Here is a 15,720-nt window from a genome sequence, read left to right on the forward strand (position 1 = left end):
AAGAGCCTATCCCCCGGCTCGCCGGGGGCTCCTGAGTTGGAGCTGCATGCAGAAATGTAAGGCACTGCTTCCTGGCGCTGGTGGCAAAATGGGACCCAGCTCCAGTCCGCCCTCGGGCTCCCCGGCTCTGCAGACCTGGGAGAGGACCTACATACACATCCTGGTGATGTAGCCAGCTTTAAAGGCCGGGAGAATCCTGATGGATTCAGGAGCCTGGGTTGCTTTTTAGATTTCTGTTTTTTATTTTTTATTTTTTTTTATTTTCTGGAAGATGAAATGCTTCTCTCGTTACCTGCCTTACATCTTCAGACCTCCGAACACCATCCTCTCTTCCAGCTGCCACACGGAAGGTACAGACCAGAGAGGGAGCGTGTCTGGGTGGGTGGGAGAAAGCGGGCTGGTGCGTGTGACTTCCCCCAGGCTCTGCTCATGCCGTTTTCTGTAGCTCCTGGAGGACTGTCGTTCCTGGCAAAAAGCTGGGATCTGACAGCTTAGGTCTGCTTCTAGAATCACTCTGTCTTCTTGCAAGGAAAGGGGAGTATTTTCCGAAGAGCAAGAGACTGTTGCAAAGGTGATCTCAAAGCTGATGCAGCCGATGAGAGAAACGAATTCCGAAATATTTTGCCAGTTTCCCTTATTCTACGTAACATGCAAACAAGTAATTGGAACTAATGTTAAGGGGGAAAAAAAATTGCTGTAGGGGCTGCCACGTAGGTTGAGCCAAGCTCTCTGTGTTCGTCACTGTTTAATAACTTGGTGCCTGCCCAAGAAAGCAATTAGCAGAATAGAATTAGCTCCCTCCCGGCTGTGGAGTGCCGATTGTCAGATTGCTTTGCTTCAAGCCTGTACTTGGGTTGCAGAGCAGGAGAGCACAGCTGACTTTCAGCACTTGCTGGAGATGTGGTTTTGGGGGGGTGGGGGGGTGTCCGGAGTTAGGGCCTGAACATGAGAGTGAGCTGAGCCTTGTCCCCCAAACCTGGTCCTGCTGCCTTCTAACCTAGCCTCATGTGCATATGTGTGCATGTGTGTGTGCATGTGTGTGTGTGTGTGTGTGTGTGTGCACTTTCCATGCGCCTGTGTGCCCTGTAAACATTCTGGCCGTTCGTCTTCCACTGAGCACTGCAGGTTTCAACATTTCTGGAGTCGTTAGCTGCTTGTGCATCTTCTGTATGTGATTTGTCTGTGTGTGTTTTTTTTTTCCATCTGAAATGGAGCTGTTTCAAGATAAGCAACTGGCTGGTCGTTTTTCAGCCTCAGGGGTGACAGAGGTGCTGGGTTGACGAGGCCCGGGGTGGAGAGGGGCTGCCCCGCACCTCAGGTCCAGCCACACGCCTCTGAAACTGAGCTCGCGTTTCTCACCCTCAGAGCTGGAGCCTGGGGTCGGGGGCTGTGTGTATAAAATGAGAGAAGCATTTATTATACCACAGGGTGATTTTCAATCAGTACCCCCAGGAAAAGGGGGTAGACATCTGGGATCACCCTTGAATCGAGACCAAGGATGGTATTCTTCATAGACATTGACACTTCTTCGTAGATTTTTTAAAATTAGATGCTTTCTTAAAATTTTTATTGGTGGCTAAAGGAGATGACCGATTGAGAGAACTTTCTGCCCCATGGGGAGGAGCTTGGTAAGTCCCTATGCATATTGGGGATAGGTAGGGGGGTGGCAAGTGTAGGAATCTCCAGGGGAACTTTCCAAATAGAAAGATCTAAACTCTCATAGGAAGCTGCCTCGATAGCTCTTCTACTATTTCCGATCGGTGCCCTGTCCTCTCCTCCCAGTTTAGACTTTGAGAACCCAATTACTTGGTGTATTAATTGCTATTCTGTACGTTACTCAAACTAAAGATCTTCCCTCATAGACAGAAACACCATGGCAAGAACTTTCTTGAACTGTTTTCCAATCAAATGTAACTGATTTATTCCATCAAAATGAAAATCCCATTTTATTCATGTCAAAACAAACAATCTCTGATTCACCATCACCAGACTCAGGAGTGGGAGGTGAAGAGACATGTCTTTAAATTGGATGTAAACCCAAGAAAGGCCATGGCGAGGATAATAGCATCTGTCAAACACTGACGTCACGAAGGGACGCCGGGCACAGTGGAAAGGCATGAGCCAAATACCAAGCAAGGGGGCCCAAGTCACGCAATGGCTCTAAGCCCAAATTCATCTATAAAGTGGACATAAAAAGGCCCACTCCCAGGATGCTGAGAATTAAATGTGGTAACGGTCTGTGTGAAGCTTAGTATATGACAGAGGCTCTCCTTCCTTGAGTCCCACGCCCCATGCACTGCCTTAGATATTCCTTTTCTCTATTTATTACACTATCCTTAGCAATGAGCCGTTTTCTCCAGCACATCACAGCATCACTAGAAACTAGTTACGCTCATTTAGAGTTTGCCTGAGGAGGAAAATATGTCAGAATAAATCTGAGTTTGCTTTTTTTTCTATTTATATTATTAGCAATCATGTCACCCTGTAGTCTATTCTGGAAAAGTTATGGCTGTGAACTTCATATTTTATTTAAATGAAAAAGTAGAGAATGAGTAATCTATGTATATCCCTGTGAAAATCAAGTAAGTACAAATGACTCAAGCAATCCCCTGAAAAGTGATTCTAGAATAACTTTAAGAGCGTCAATAATTCCTGGGCTTTTTAGGGGATGGAACCATTGGGTTGTCCTCTCAGCTTTGTCTTGACATTGTTTTTTCAACACAGGAAGATCAGAGGCTTTGAATCCTAGCTCTGCCACATGCCAACTGGGCAATGCTTGGTAGTAAACCTCTCTGTGCCTCAGTTTCCTCATTTGTTAAACATGGGTAATGATATTCCATTGGGTGTTTGCAAAGAAATATATTCAGAATGCCACACCCAAGATGACGATGGCAATGGTAATGGTAATAATCAGCCTTCACCTGTGTTGTACTTACTATGTCCAAGACCTTATCTAAGCACGCTATATGTAAGGACACATTTGTCCATAGGATAAGTCAGCAATATGCAGTATGGGGTCTACAAACATTGGTTCTTTTTCTCAGTCCTCAAGCCTGTTTCTTCATCCATCAAATTCAGATTCGGCTCTCCATATTGCAGTCAAAATATTTTTTTAAAATATAATCATTACCACCCACCACCTCAAACACAAACACTCATGCATTTAAAGCCTCCCAGTGGCTCCCCACCACCTACCAAGCCCTGCATATTCGGACCCCTGCCTGACTTCCCTGCCCGACCTCTGACACAGGCCACCTGGCCTGCTCTCCAGCCACACCGGCCTTCTTTGGTTTCTCAGTATTTCGGCCCATTTCTTGTCCATTGTAGCCTCAACTCTCAGCTCAAGCTGAGAAGCCCTCCCCGGCCCTCAGCTGATCACAGCTCTTACAGAACTGGGTTGCTTACTTCCCAGGGCCTCTTCTGGTCCTTCCATTACGAAGAGACCGATGTTACTGTTAACCTCTGTCTCCCTGCTGGACTGAGAGCTTCATGGGAGCAGGACCCACCTGTAAAGTTGTTCTCTCTTGTACCCCCAGCACTAGAACAACACCAAGCACTTCACAGGCACTTGATAAATTTTTATGGAAAGGAGGTGACAAATACCAAGGCTGTTGTATAGGAAAATTTTAAAAACATATATGAAAAAGTTCTGCAAAGAGTGAACTCCTACATGAGTCCAGGTTGTTTCAACCAGTGCCAGTTGGGAGCCTTCCATGGCCATACTTGAGGGGACCAGTTTTATTAGCGTGCTCTATTTTAACTTGAAATAGTAAGATGCAAACGGCAAAAAAAGGGGACAATTAAACCATGCCGATGCATGAACAGGGTTTTGAGAGACAATTGGCCTGTCTTCCCTTCTCTGCGGACCTCACTAAGGAAGCACAGAGCTTCCTTCCCCGTGGTAGGGAAGGATTCAACCAGCAAAAAGATTTCAGGATTTGAGGGACAGAATCCCAATGACAGCCAAAAAGAACCCTCCCAGACAACACAGAGCAGATGGGGGGACCCACGGCAATGAGAGGGCCTTTGCCTCCTCTTGTCCAGTGGGCCTAATTTGGCACCCAACACTGGAGGGCCTTTTTGTGGGCTACCTAACGAATGAGGGGAGGCACTTTCTTGTCCTAAAGGGTCAAGGGCAATGTGCCTGGCCACGTGCCATGCCCTCTCCGTGAGCTGCCTTAGTCGTGTTCCCAGGCTGCGAACCCCTACTCGACCTTTATAACTCAGCTCGAGTCAAGCCTTCTAGGAAGCCTTCCTCGGCAGCTCCGAGAGGGAGTGGCTGTGATGAGTCACACAAGCCACAGTCAGAGAGGGGAGGAGAAACACGGGGGAGACGCAGAGAGGCACCCCCGGGCCTGGGGTCGCCGCCCGTGTGCCGGGGACTGTCCTGTACCATCTCATCTGCTCCTCCCACAAGGTCCGTACCAGAGGCTGCCACCTCCACGTGACAGGCGAGGAAGCCGACACACAGCTGGCTTGCCAGAGTCACAGTTAGTCAAGTGGCAGAGTGAAGGCCCAAGTCGACTATCGGAAGCCAAAACCGGTGCCCTTAACCTTTACTTGGAACATTTATTTCTGAGGGTGGGTGTGAGAGCAGCCGTCGAGTGACATGCCCGTCCCTGGTGGCCGGGAGCAGCGCGGGCCCAGGGTTCCGCCCTGTTTACCTTCAGTCTCTGCATCCTGCTTAGCACAGGGCTCAAGAAATTCTCCTTAAATGAAGGCCTGGGTGAGCGTGAATACACAGTCATCTGTCTCTATGAGTCACGCTCTTTGCATAGGCGGAAACTTCTGGAGGCAGGATCATTTCCAGGGACACCCAAAAGCAGGCCTGCTGGAAGTCTACAGGCACACACGCACACAGAGGGGAAAAATACACATTTTTCTAATTCATTATGTCATAAATAAGAATAGTAATAGAATAGTGAGTAAAATAGACAATGCTTGCTATTGCTAGGCACAGTTGCACTGTGTGTGGATGGATGTGTGGATGTGTGGGTGTGTGTGCTCCTCACAACAATCTTGTGAGGTCAGTACTGTTACTAGCTTCATTTTATGCACGAGGAAACCAAGACACAGAGAAGTTAGGCAATTTATCCAAGGTCACACAGCTGCTAAGTGCAAGGGTTAGGATTAGCACCCACGCAGCCTGGTTCAGAGGTGGATGCTAAGAAAGGATGCTTGACTATGTTTTGTGCATTGGTACATGTTTATGCAATTCTTATTTTTCACATTTTTGGAATTCTCTACCTGGCCCCTTCCCTGTATTTAGAACCAATCCGCTCTTCAGACTCACATCAAATGTACTTTCACCGCTTTCCCCATTACCCATTTTCTCATAGTCACAAATACACCGGCATTTAAGGTTTATCCTAAACGCACAGTATCATTCTCTGTAACGTGGAAATACTATTATACCACTGGAAGGACTGAGACAAAATCTTACATTGTCTTACATTGTAGGGGTCCAGCTACTAAAGCCCCTTGCTCTGTGTTTGTGTGCCCCCCCCCCATTGTCACCAAGTCTTTCCTCTCCGCAGGATCATTTTTTTTTTTTATAAAGGTTTATTTTATTTTATTATTATTATTTTTAATATATCTTTATTGATTTCAGAGAGAGAAAAGGAGAGGGAGAGAGAGAGATAGAAACATCAATGATGAGAGAGTCATTGATCGGCTGCAACCCACAACCCGGGCATGTGCCCTGACCGGGAATCAAACCCTGATCGCCTGGATCCTAGGTTGATGCTCAACCACTGAGCCACGCCCGGCTGGGCCGCAGGATCATTTTTGCAATCCACAAACATGCTGTAAATAATCTCACTCTAAATGCTCATCTTACGCTCCTGTGTCCCTCTCCAGCTCCCCCACTGGCACAGGTGATCGCTCTTCGTTCCTGAGAGTTTCTGGCCTTGGTCTCAGGGCCCACACTCTCCTCCTGTGTCATTCTCCCTCGCTGGCTGGTCCTTCGCAGACCTTCCTGCTGGTTCCTTAGTCACCTCCCTGAACTGTGAACATTGGAGCCCTCTGCTTGCTCCTAGGTGATCTCGGCTAGTCCCCTGGCCTTAAGCATCATCTATTCAATTTACATACCCAGCTCCAGCCTCTCACCTCAAATTCAGCCCGTCCCTCCACCTGCCTCCCCAACATTCCCACTGGAATACATAACAGAGATCTCAAGACAGCTCCTGGTTTCCTCTCAAGAAAAACCCCGTGTGTCCAGCATTCGTCTCCGACTCAGCTCAATGAGAACGGCATCCTCTTAGCCAAAGACCTCGGGGTCCTCCTTTATTCCTTCTCTCTCTTACCCTTCTTCCAATTCTACAGTTAATCCTCTGGGCCCAACCTCCTGAAAAGATCCAGAATCCAAACCCAACCATGTCTTATCACATCCATCACTCAAATGTTTCTCTATCAGAGAGGCCTTTCCTGGCCTTCCTGCCTGAAATCAATCAATCTCTCTCCCCCTGCCTCTCCCTCCCCCCCTCTCTGTTTCTCTCTCTCCCTCCCTCTCCCTCCCTCCCTCCCTCTCCTTTCCCAGTTACTTGACCCGGCCTTAGTTTTAGTCCATAACGTTTCCCTTCACCTGACATGTTATATGTCCATGTCCTTGTCTATTGCCTGTCCTTTCACACTACAGAATGTAAGCGACACGAAAGCAAAGGCTTTCTCGGTTTTGTTCATTCCTAGAACAGTTTCTAGCACATAGGAGGCATGAAATACATACTTGCTGACCGACCGCATGGATATATGTATGAGTGAACGTTTACATTAGGTCAGTAATAAAGTGGAAAGAATGGGTCTGGAACCAGATGAATCTGAGTTCCAGCCTCAGTCCTGATAATTGCTGGGAGACCTTCTATTACTTAACTGGTGTATTTCCTTCTCTAATAATAACATATCAAAGTATTGGTATAAAGGTGAAAAAATAATATTTGTAAAACCCCTAGCATACGTAGCCTGTGAAAATTCAATGAATGGGACTTAATGTCTTTTGTTTTCCCCACTGCACTTACCAGAGCAACGGTCACGAATAGGCTTTAATGGTTCCATACTGATCGAATTTTTGGCCTACCTACATAGCTAGCATTGACTGTAGGCTCATGATATGCCAAACCCTGTGCTAAATGCTTTATAGTTACTACTTCACACAAATCTCACAAAAACATCATGATATGAAAACTGTTCATTGTCCCCATTTTACAGATGAGGCAACAAGGCACAGAACAATACAGTCACTTACCCTAAACTGCGCAGCTAATATGTGGTAGATCAGGGTTTGCACCCAGACTGCTTGGCTCTGGTCCTGGTTTTTATCTGCCCAGAACATCTTGGGTATTGTTCTCAGCACATGGGAACTTAAAAGATGAGACAGACTCATTCCTATTTTAAGAAGCTACAGCCTGGTGGGGGAGAGAGCCCCCCCCCCAACTCTACAACTAGGTTTTAACCCTGGCTGTGCATGAGAATCACCTGTGGCGAACGTCCAGCGCTGTGTGCACCACAGCCCTATTGAATTAGACTCCCTGGAAGTGGGGCCCGGGGATCCTAGGTGTTCAGGTTCCCCAGGTGAACCTTATTAGCTGTCAGAGGCCGGAACCTGAGCCTGTGGTAAACAGGGCTGGGAAATAGATTCAAAGCTCAGGAGAGCTCTGCGGGAAGGAGTTTGATCAACTGTGGGTCTCTTTGGAACAGCGGAGTAAAATCCTGCAGCTGAGAAGAGGCTGCTTTTGCTCAAGACCTCTAATATCTGGCAAATAAGCGGCTGTCCTGGAAAGATTCAAGGTCAGTGTCATCCACTTATACACTCACTGCAACTCTACTGAGCGTTCCTCTGCTTCATGGTAGCTATGAAATTGCATCAAGGTTTTATAGTCAGGTTCTGGCTAAAGTATCTACCTACTCTAGGAAAAGTCATTCCGTTTCTGGGGCTTTAGCTTTGTCATCTATGAAAAAGGGGGTAAAGCTATGCATGTATCAAAGAATTGCTTTGGTGAGTAAATGTGATAATTCATGCAAAGTAAATAGTGCAAATTAAGAGCTCAGTAATTAGCTGTGGCTATTATTAACGTGATTCATATTAGCGAAGGCTCCGGAAATCAGCTTTTGCCCTGTGTGCTTTGAACGATGTGGTGATGGAAAGAATCCTGGGCTTGTTGGAAGTACCTAGATTCTGGTTGTCTTCTGAGAAGCTGGCTCATCCTGCTGTGCCTTGGAGTCCAATGGGAACATCCTAAAACCTGGCGGTGTCGGTGCAAGCTAAGCGAGAGTGCTTTCCGAAGCATCTCCCCCTCTTGAGTTCCCCATATTAAATCGGAAGCTGGGGGTGATGACCCATTTTTAGGAGGTCCTAGTAAGATCTGTAAGGAACTTAGCAGCTGATAAGAAACAAGGAGAATGCAAAATAATGTTGAAAAGAGTCAACTGAGGGCCAAGCACTCTATGCGTTGTGACAATTATGGCAACAGTTCTTCGTGGTCGCACCCACAGTTGACAGGTGAGGCTACTGAGAGAGGCCTGGAGAGACGAAATATCTAGCTGGAAAAGAGTTTGACTTTGGAATAAGACAAACCAGGGTTCCAAATGTGACTTAAAGTGTCTGCTTTCTCAGCTGTAAAATGGGAGTAACACTGCTTTGTTTTCATGTTTATTGTACGGACATTGAGTGGGATGTGCCTGGCAGCCACTTACTAGGTGCTATCTGTAGTTATTGTGATAGTATCTTTGTCCGGGTCCTACAGCGGTAACGCCAAGCTGGTCTGGTTGCAATTTCTGGTTTCCCTACCTTCCGTCATGTTCCCCAAAAAACCCCCCCAAAATTGCGTTTTTCGTTCTGTGACTCTTTCGACCTCTACCACCTTTACTGGCGCTTGTGTGTAATATACACTGGTCAGTGCTGTTCTGATTTGTGTTTCTAAATTCATTGTTTGTCTTCGGTACTTGTGCCCCAAGGCAATTCCTTCATTTTGACTCAATTTTATAAATCTAATAGAAAAATCACCGGCAGTGAAATCATCAGCATCGTTAGAGAGACGGGCCCATTAGTTTTCTGAGTCATTGTTTCTTCCCTGGCAGACTGAGCTGGGAGGAAAGATGGGCGGAAATGGCCAAGGCCTTTATGTTCACAAGTGCCTGCGAAAGCAGTTAGTAGGAAAAGCATACAGGAGGCAAAGATGTGGTTTCAAAGATGTGCATGAACGCCTCTGGATCCTATTGCCGATACATGGGAATGTCACCTTTCTAGCTTTTTAGGAGCCAGTTGAGTAGTCAGGGGCCTCCTTGCGAGAGAAGTTATTCATTTATTCAAAACTACAAACACACAGCCACAAAACGTCTCTATGGTGTATCAGATATGGGCTAGGCAATGGGTTCGCAGGTGGGCAAAATAGATGGCTCCTGCCCTGATGGAAGACAAACAAATTAATCAAATTGATGAAATCTGTGGCTGATGTTGCACTGGAGAGGACGTGATGTATACTAGGACAAGGTCAGGACGTCTTCTCTGAAGTGTCATTTGAGCTGAGATCTGAAGGTAAACTTAACTGGGCAGAATGAGAGAGAACTTTCCAGGCAAAGGAGACCATGCTTGCAAGGCCCTGTCACCAGGGGCTCAGGGCGAATGGTAGGTCCTGAAGGAAGGCCAGTGTGGCTGGAGCCTGAGGCCAGGGAATGCAGGAAAGAGTGAGGCTGGAGAGCGGTGTGACCCTGTGTGTTTCTGTGATTTGAATTGTGGAGTCTGGTCTTAACCCAAAGAGCAACTGGAAATTATCAGAGGGGATAAATTTGGAGGAAACACTGACCATATTTGCAACATGAGAAGATTCTTCTCACTACTGTGAGAATAAATTAGAAGAGCTAAGAGGTGGACGGACATATTTTAAGGACTTGGCCACTCAGAACAGAGCCTTGTGGTTGCTGGAAGCAGTCCTTATCATTAAACTGCAGCAGACTCGAGGGTGGCTCTAAGCCCGCCCAAAACTTCTCAAGGTGTATTTGTGTCTGAGTGGAACACTCTTATAAACATGGAAACCTGTCCACTGTCTTGACATCCAGACAAAGAGATTTTTCTTCTCAATGAGCCACAGCAGGAACACTCCATGCTCTGTTTTGAGGAGGCAGTAAACATTCCAGGCACTGAAAAATAGAGGGAATTTGCTCTTTCAGGCACAGCACTTGCAAAGCTCGCTATTTAGAAGGAAGAGAAAGGCTTAGGACAAAACCTCAGAGAATGCTTTCATATCATGTTTATTCAGCAAGAAACAGCCGCTGCATCAAAGCCTCTAGATAGAGAGGTACATGTGCCTCGCAGCGGATAGTCACCTATAAGCAGCAAGGTGGCCCTGTCGGGGAGGGGGATCGTAAGTCGGCCTATGAGCAAAGATTAGGAAGCCATGTGCTGCCTTAATCACTGATTCATCTTTTCGTGGTTCTATAACCCAGATGATAGAATGTCTAAGCATGTGGGTGGGAACCTCAAATGTAAAATCCTGTGGGAGCCAAGCAGGTAGCATGAACCAAAAAGCCATGATATGGGCTATCATAAAATTATATGTTCAAGCCCTGCCTAGAAAGAATCATAGCATTTCTGTCTGGGAGAAAACCTCTGAAAGCATCTCATCCAGCCCTTCATGGGTCCCTAAATGCCCTGGCAACACTCCTGAGCAAGACAGAGATGGAGAGCTAGCTCCCTGCCAAAGGTGGCCATTCTACTTCGAGCCAATGCCGACCACGCCTAGATCTTTAATCTATTTCTCAGAACCAATGCATCGTGCGTCTGAGGCTTTGTTCTCATGATAATCCTACATGTGCACGAGAATAGTCTTCATTCCCCAGGTAGAGTGAAGATCCCAAGTTCCTTCAAGTAGCCTCTACGACTCCACCTACAGCCAAGGTGATAACAAAGAACATTTAGGTGCCAGGCCCCGTTTCCAAGTGTTTTAATGTATCAGCTCATTTAGTTCTCAGAGCATCCAGTGAAGATGAAGTTTTATTATCCCCATTTTATAGCTGCAGACACTGAGGCCCAGAAAATGAAATGACTTGCCCAAAGTCACGTGGTTAGTGAACGGCAAAGGTAGGATTTGAACCCAGGTAGGCCGGCTCCAGCTTTGCTTTCCCTCTCTGATGTGGAGGGAAAAGCACAGGCATTGCTGTCACAGTCTTGCCTATGAACCCAAGTCCCAAATCTTCCCATGGCCAACTGACTGCTCCTGGCTGTCTCTCTTTCTTCATCCATAAGATGATGGTCATGGACCCTCCCCCAGGACTGTTAGAGAGTAGATAATGTATGCAAAGCAGTGCCTTGCACATTCTGCACTCTCCTTTAAGACTCAGTAAGTTCATGTGTGGATCAATCAAGGGAGACTTCCTGGGCCCGCCTTCCCTAGCAAAGCTGTCTCACTCTTTGCCCCAGTTCCCAAGGAAGACACCACTTTTATGGTGCCCTCAGGAGGTCAGCCAGCAACAGGGAGTCACAGCATAAACAAAAGACAGTCAACTGGAACGAAGGTAATGGTATAATATTTTATCACCACCAAGCATTGTTCCCCTCCCTCCACTCTAGAACCTAGAGTATCTGCAGCCTAGAAGTAAAGCAAACCAGCTAAAGATAGTGGTCGTGCGAATTATGCGATCTCTCTGTTCAAACCCATCCAATGGCTTCGCATTTGACTCGGTAAAATCCGAAGGCCTTCCACGGCCCACAAGTCCTAGGGTGTTAGCTCCTAAACTTACCTTTTCGGCAGCCACACCAGCTACAGCGGCCTCCTCACATCCCTCACACACACCAAGAACATTCCCTCTCCAGAGCCTCTGTCCTTTCTCCTCTGCCTGGAACGTTCTCCCCCAGCCATCTGCTCTCTCCCTCACTTCTTTTTAGTGCTTTCACAAATATCAGCCCTCCCCTAAGCCTCCCTGCCTACCCAGTGGGATAGGGCGCCCTCCCCAGCATTGCCCTTCATTTGACTGTGGATGTCCTCACTGCTTCATGTATTTGCAGTTGTGTATCGTCTGTTCCCCTCCTGGACCATAAGCCCCAGGAGAGCAGGTGCTTCGACCTTTTGGTCACCATTGAACCAGGCAGGTTAGCAGGTGGCGACCCATCTTTGCTGAGCGAATGGTGAATGATCATGGTTCGTAGCAGCAGCAGGCAAGAGGAGTGACCCGCAAGATTTGCGCCTCCCTCCTCTTAGGACAGTGTTTCCCACGTGTTTGAATACCGAAGGACTATCTGCAGTTCTTGGTGTAAGATGCAGCTTTGGGGGCTCATACTGTCCCCTAAAATTTGTAATCAGTACATCCTGAGTGGAGCTCCAGACCACCCACTTCCAAGGCCCCCCAGCGTCTGCTGAGGAAAGAGCACCGCTTGCAGTGTTCAAGAAACACTGTCCTAGGACAGCAGAGAGTAAAAGGAGTCGTCAGCAGCACTGGATTTTGCACGGTTTCCTTCCTCCCTCCATGTCTGAGAGGTGGGAACTCGAGGCGCAGCACCAGGGAGCGACGCTGGTGGAGATATGGGGGTTAGGGGCCCTGTTCATAACCCCCTGGTTCCAGGTCTCTGGTGGAGGGTGCCCGGCTGCAGGCCTGGGAAAGGAAGGGGCCTGGAGGTGAGCTCAGAGGCGCGAGCCGCATGGCCTCCTCCCTCACCTGTGCCCTGAGCAGTCTTCGGAGTGGCTCCTGCAGCCTGTGAATCCAGGAGGGCACCGCACTGGTCCAGGCAGCTTGCATCAGACCAGAGAGTCAGAAGAGCTGGGAGAGGCATTGCAGCCCTGCTCAGGGCCCGCCCTGCGTCCTGCAGGGAGAGCAACTGAACTACCCGAAAGCTAATGGGTGTGCGGGCTGGGGCTGAGGCCTGCCAGCGGCTTCGCGCTGGTGTTTTGGCCTTGTACCCTTTGAGAGCGGTTTAAGTGTCCCTAACAATCCTATGGCACGTCCTAATGAAATGCTGACCTGAGTAAGGCCTTTCTAGAAGATGGGGCAGGTCCTGAAGGACACATTGTGAAGAGTTCACTTCCGTCCGCCCTGCAGGCATGAGTCTTGATAAACCCTCAGGAGGGAACCAGCTTCCAGCTACTTTTAAACGGCTGAGCCAAGTGTGCGTAATGGCACTATTATTTTACAGGTTTTAAGAGGAAGCTTCATTTTTCTTTGAAATTGGCCCTATTTACACACAGAATGAGCTCCAAAGACTATTATCTGGTATTAAACCTTCAAGAATGTTCTCCCAGGTGCTATCTTTCACACATTGGGTACCTAACAAGGTAATTCGGGACCAGGGTATGTGAGGCGCGCTTCCTCGCCTTGTGCCTCCCCAGGGCCTCTAAGCGATGGGCCAGCCTGAGCGTGCGGAGCTCAGGGCTGGGGACCCGGGCAGTCAGAGGCGGCCTGAACTGCTCCTCCCACAGGCCCTCCTGCTCCCATCTCAAACATGCCACTGTGCCGGTTGCACTGTTCTCTTTCCTGGCTAAGTGACCAGCCTACGCTTGCTGTGCCTGCTGGGAACAGTCTCCTCCAAATTCACTTCATTTGAACTCATGTCCCGTCTTGTATGCAAATTGCATTTTTGCCTCTAACTCAGAAAAATTCAAACTGAGGTGATAAATGGAAATTATTCTATAGGTGAAGCAGTGGCCAAGGCCTAGTTCCAATTCTCTGTTGATCCTCAGGTCTGCTCTGGGCCTCATACAGCACTGTCAGGTCACAGCACAGGCCTCAGTGCATTGGTTCAAGTTTGAGGCTCCCAGTGATACTCAACCTTCACTTCACGAGCCACTTCCCAGCAAAACGCAATTTTATAATGTGGAAGAAAAAAGCATCATCCACTCTATAAATTTTAGCTTCTTAAAAATTAAGCTCCCAAAGCTTGTGACTTCACAGGGTAAACAAATGAAATAAGGTATGTTCTGGGTGGCTGGATCAGTGTTTAGCATGGTTCTCGTCACTGAGTACCCAGGGTATGAAGACAGGTGGATCCCTGCCCTCATGGACCTGATGTTCTGGTGGGGGGAGACAGGTGAGAAACTATTATGAGCATTCGACCCAAAATAAGGTGGACACCAAAATAAAGCAAGACTTATGGAAAGAGATTAAGATAAAATTTAAATGATGACCTTGCATATACTAAACAGCAGAAATACCCTCCAAATTGGCTTTCCAGCAAATAAGATGCATACCTGGCCTCCTTGGCAGCCCCCGGAGCATTCACAGCTCGTTTTGGTTGCTTATTGGCAAGTGTTTCTCGGGGCCCCGGTGCAGATCTCTCCTTCCCATCTGGCGCTCTCATTCTGCACAGAATGCTGGGCAGATGCTGCCAGGAGCATGTTCCTCTGCAGAAGCGAAGCCCTCTGGGTGCTGAGGCTGCAGGCCCCGGGGGCAGCATTCATTCACTCAAATGTTTTGAAAGCCTCTGTGAGATACTAGGTTCTGGAGAAATGTCAGGAAACAAAGGAGCCACTGACCCTGACCTTGTGACACTCGTATTCTAGTAGGGAAAACAGACAACCACAAACAGACGTCAATAACCAGGAACTTTCAAGCACCGATTAGGGCTGGAAAGAATATAAAAATAGGATAAATAATAGAGCAAGTGATTCAGGAATGGTGGGCCACCAGGAATAGGGTGGACAAGGAAGGCCTCTCTGAAGAGGTACGTTTGAGCTGAGGCTTGGCAGATGAGAAAGAGCCAGCCATGCAACGATCCCAGGGAAAAGCATTCCAGGCAGAGGGATCAGCAGATGCGAAGACCTGGAGGCTGAATGAATCTGGCGTACAAGGTCTCAATGGAATATTGTATCCCTTTGTGGTAGATTTTTGTAGCTCAGTTCAAAAAAATATTCTCGAAGAAACTAGAATTTATTATACTTTTCAAAGATGAAGTGTATATTAGTAGTTAGAAAACTTGGACTCTAGAGACAGCGGACTTCATTCTATGAGGGAATAATTTAATGATGTAGCCATGGAGGCAGACTGCCTGCATTCAATACCGGATTTTCCATCCACTAGCTGAGTGACTTCCAGCGACGTAATCTTTCTGTGCCTCATTGCCATAAAAAGGGAATAAGTATAGTACCTGTTGCATGGGAGCTTTTGGTGATAAATTGAGACAATAGTTATAAAAAGTGCTTGTAGCACATGGTAAGTGCTCAAAGCACATTGGCTATTATAATCTCTCCATCATTTCCTCTAGAAGTTCTTTCTTGGTCACATTTGCCAGCCTTGTATCCCAGTAGATATTCACTGAAAGATTTCTGACTAATCAAGTAGAAAATAATTTCCCTAAGTCTTTATGATTCAGGTGTCATCGAAGTCCTTAAAAGTTTTAAGTGTAACTCGGTAGAGGCAGGCCTCATATTACCAGCATTTAATTGATTCTGGGCTCTGGGCAATGCTTTCCCCAGGGAAGGTGGTTGGGACTACATTATATAAATATGTTCCTCCATCGTTCTTTTTCTCCTTTCCCTGCTTTTTCATAGCATTTTCACCGCCGGTCATTTTATACTTTTATTTATTACGTTGCTTAACCTACAAGAACGTAAGCTTTCTGAGAACAGGCACTGGTTTGCCTTCTTCCATGCCCCATCCCCAGTTCCCTCTAGTAGTGTTCAAACCATAGAGCTCAAAAAATACTTATTGACTGAATTATATCTCTACACACACCTAGGAAGACACCAGGGAGCAGGATGCTAATGGGTCAAAAGGCCGAGCTTCTAAAACTATCCCCCGTTT

General features: G+C 47.3%; 1 protein-coding gene across 2 annotated transcripts in view; it reads left to right on the forward strand.

Moving 5' to 3' along the window:
• The first annotated feature begins 243 nt into the window (after positions 1–243).
• The window catches only part of PPP2R2B (protein phosphatase 2 regulatory subunit Bbeta), a 365,106-nt gene continuing 349,629 nt past the window's right edge, over positions 244–15,720 (forward strand). For both annotated transcript variants that reach the window (XM_016202915.2, XM_016202913.2), the window contains exon 1: positions 244–350. In XM_016202915.2, coding sequence (XP_016058401.2) covers positions 272–350 — 79 coding nt within the window. In that variant the 5' untranslated portion in view covers positions 244–271. The remainder of the gene's footprint in view (positions 351–15,720) is intronic.

The sequence above is a fragment of the Miniopterus natalensis genome, chromosome 4, assembly GCF_054644295.1.
Source record: "Miniopterus natalensis isolate mMinNat1 chromosome 4, mMinNat1.hap1, whole genome shotgun sequence".
Taxonomy (NCBI): Eukaryota; Metazoa; Chordata; class Mammalia; order Chiroptera; family Miniopteridae; genus Miniopterus; species Miniopterus natalensis.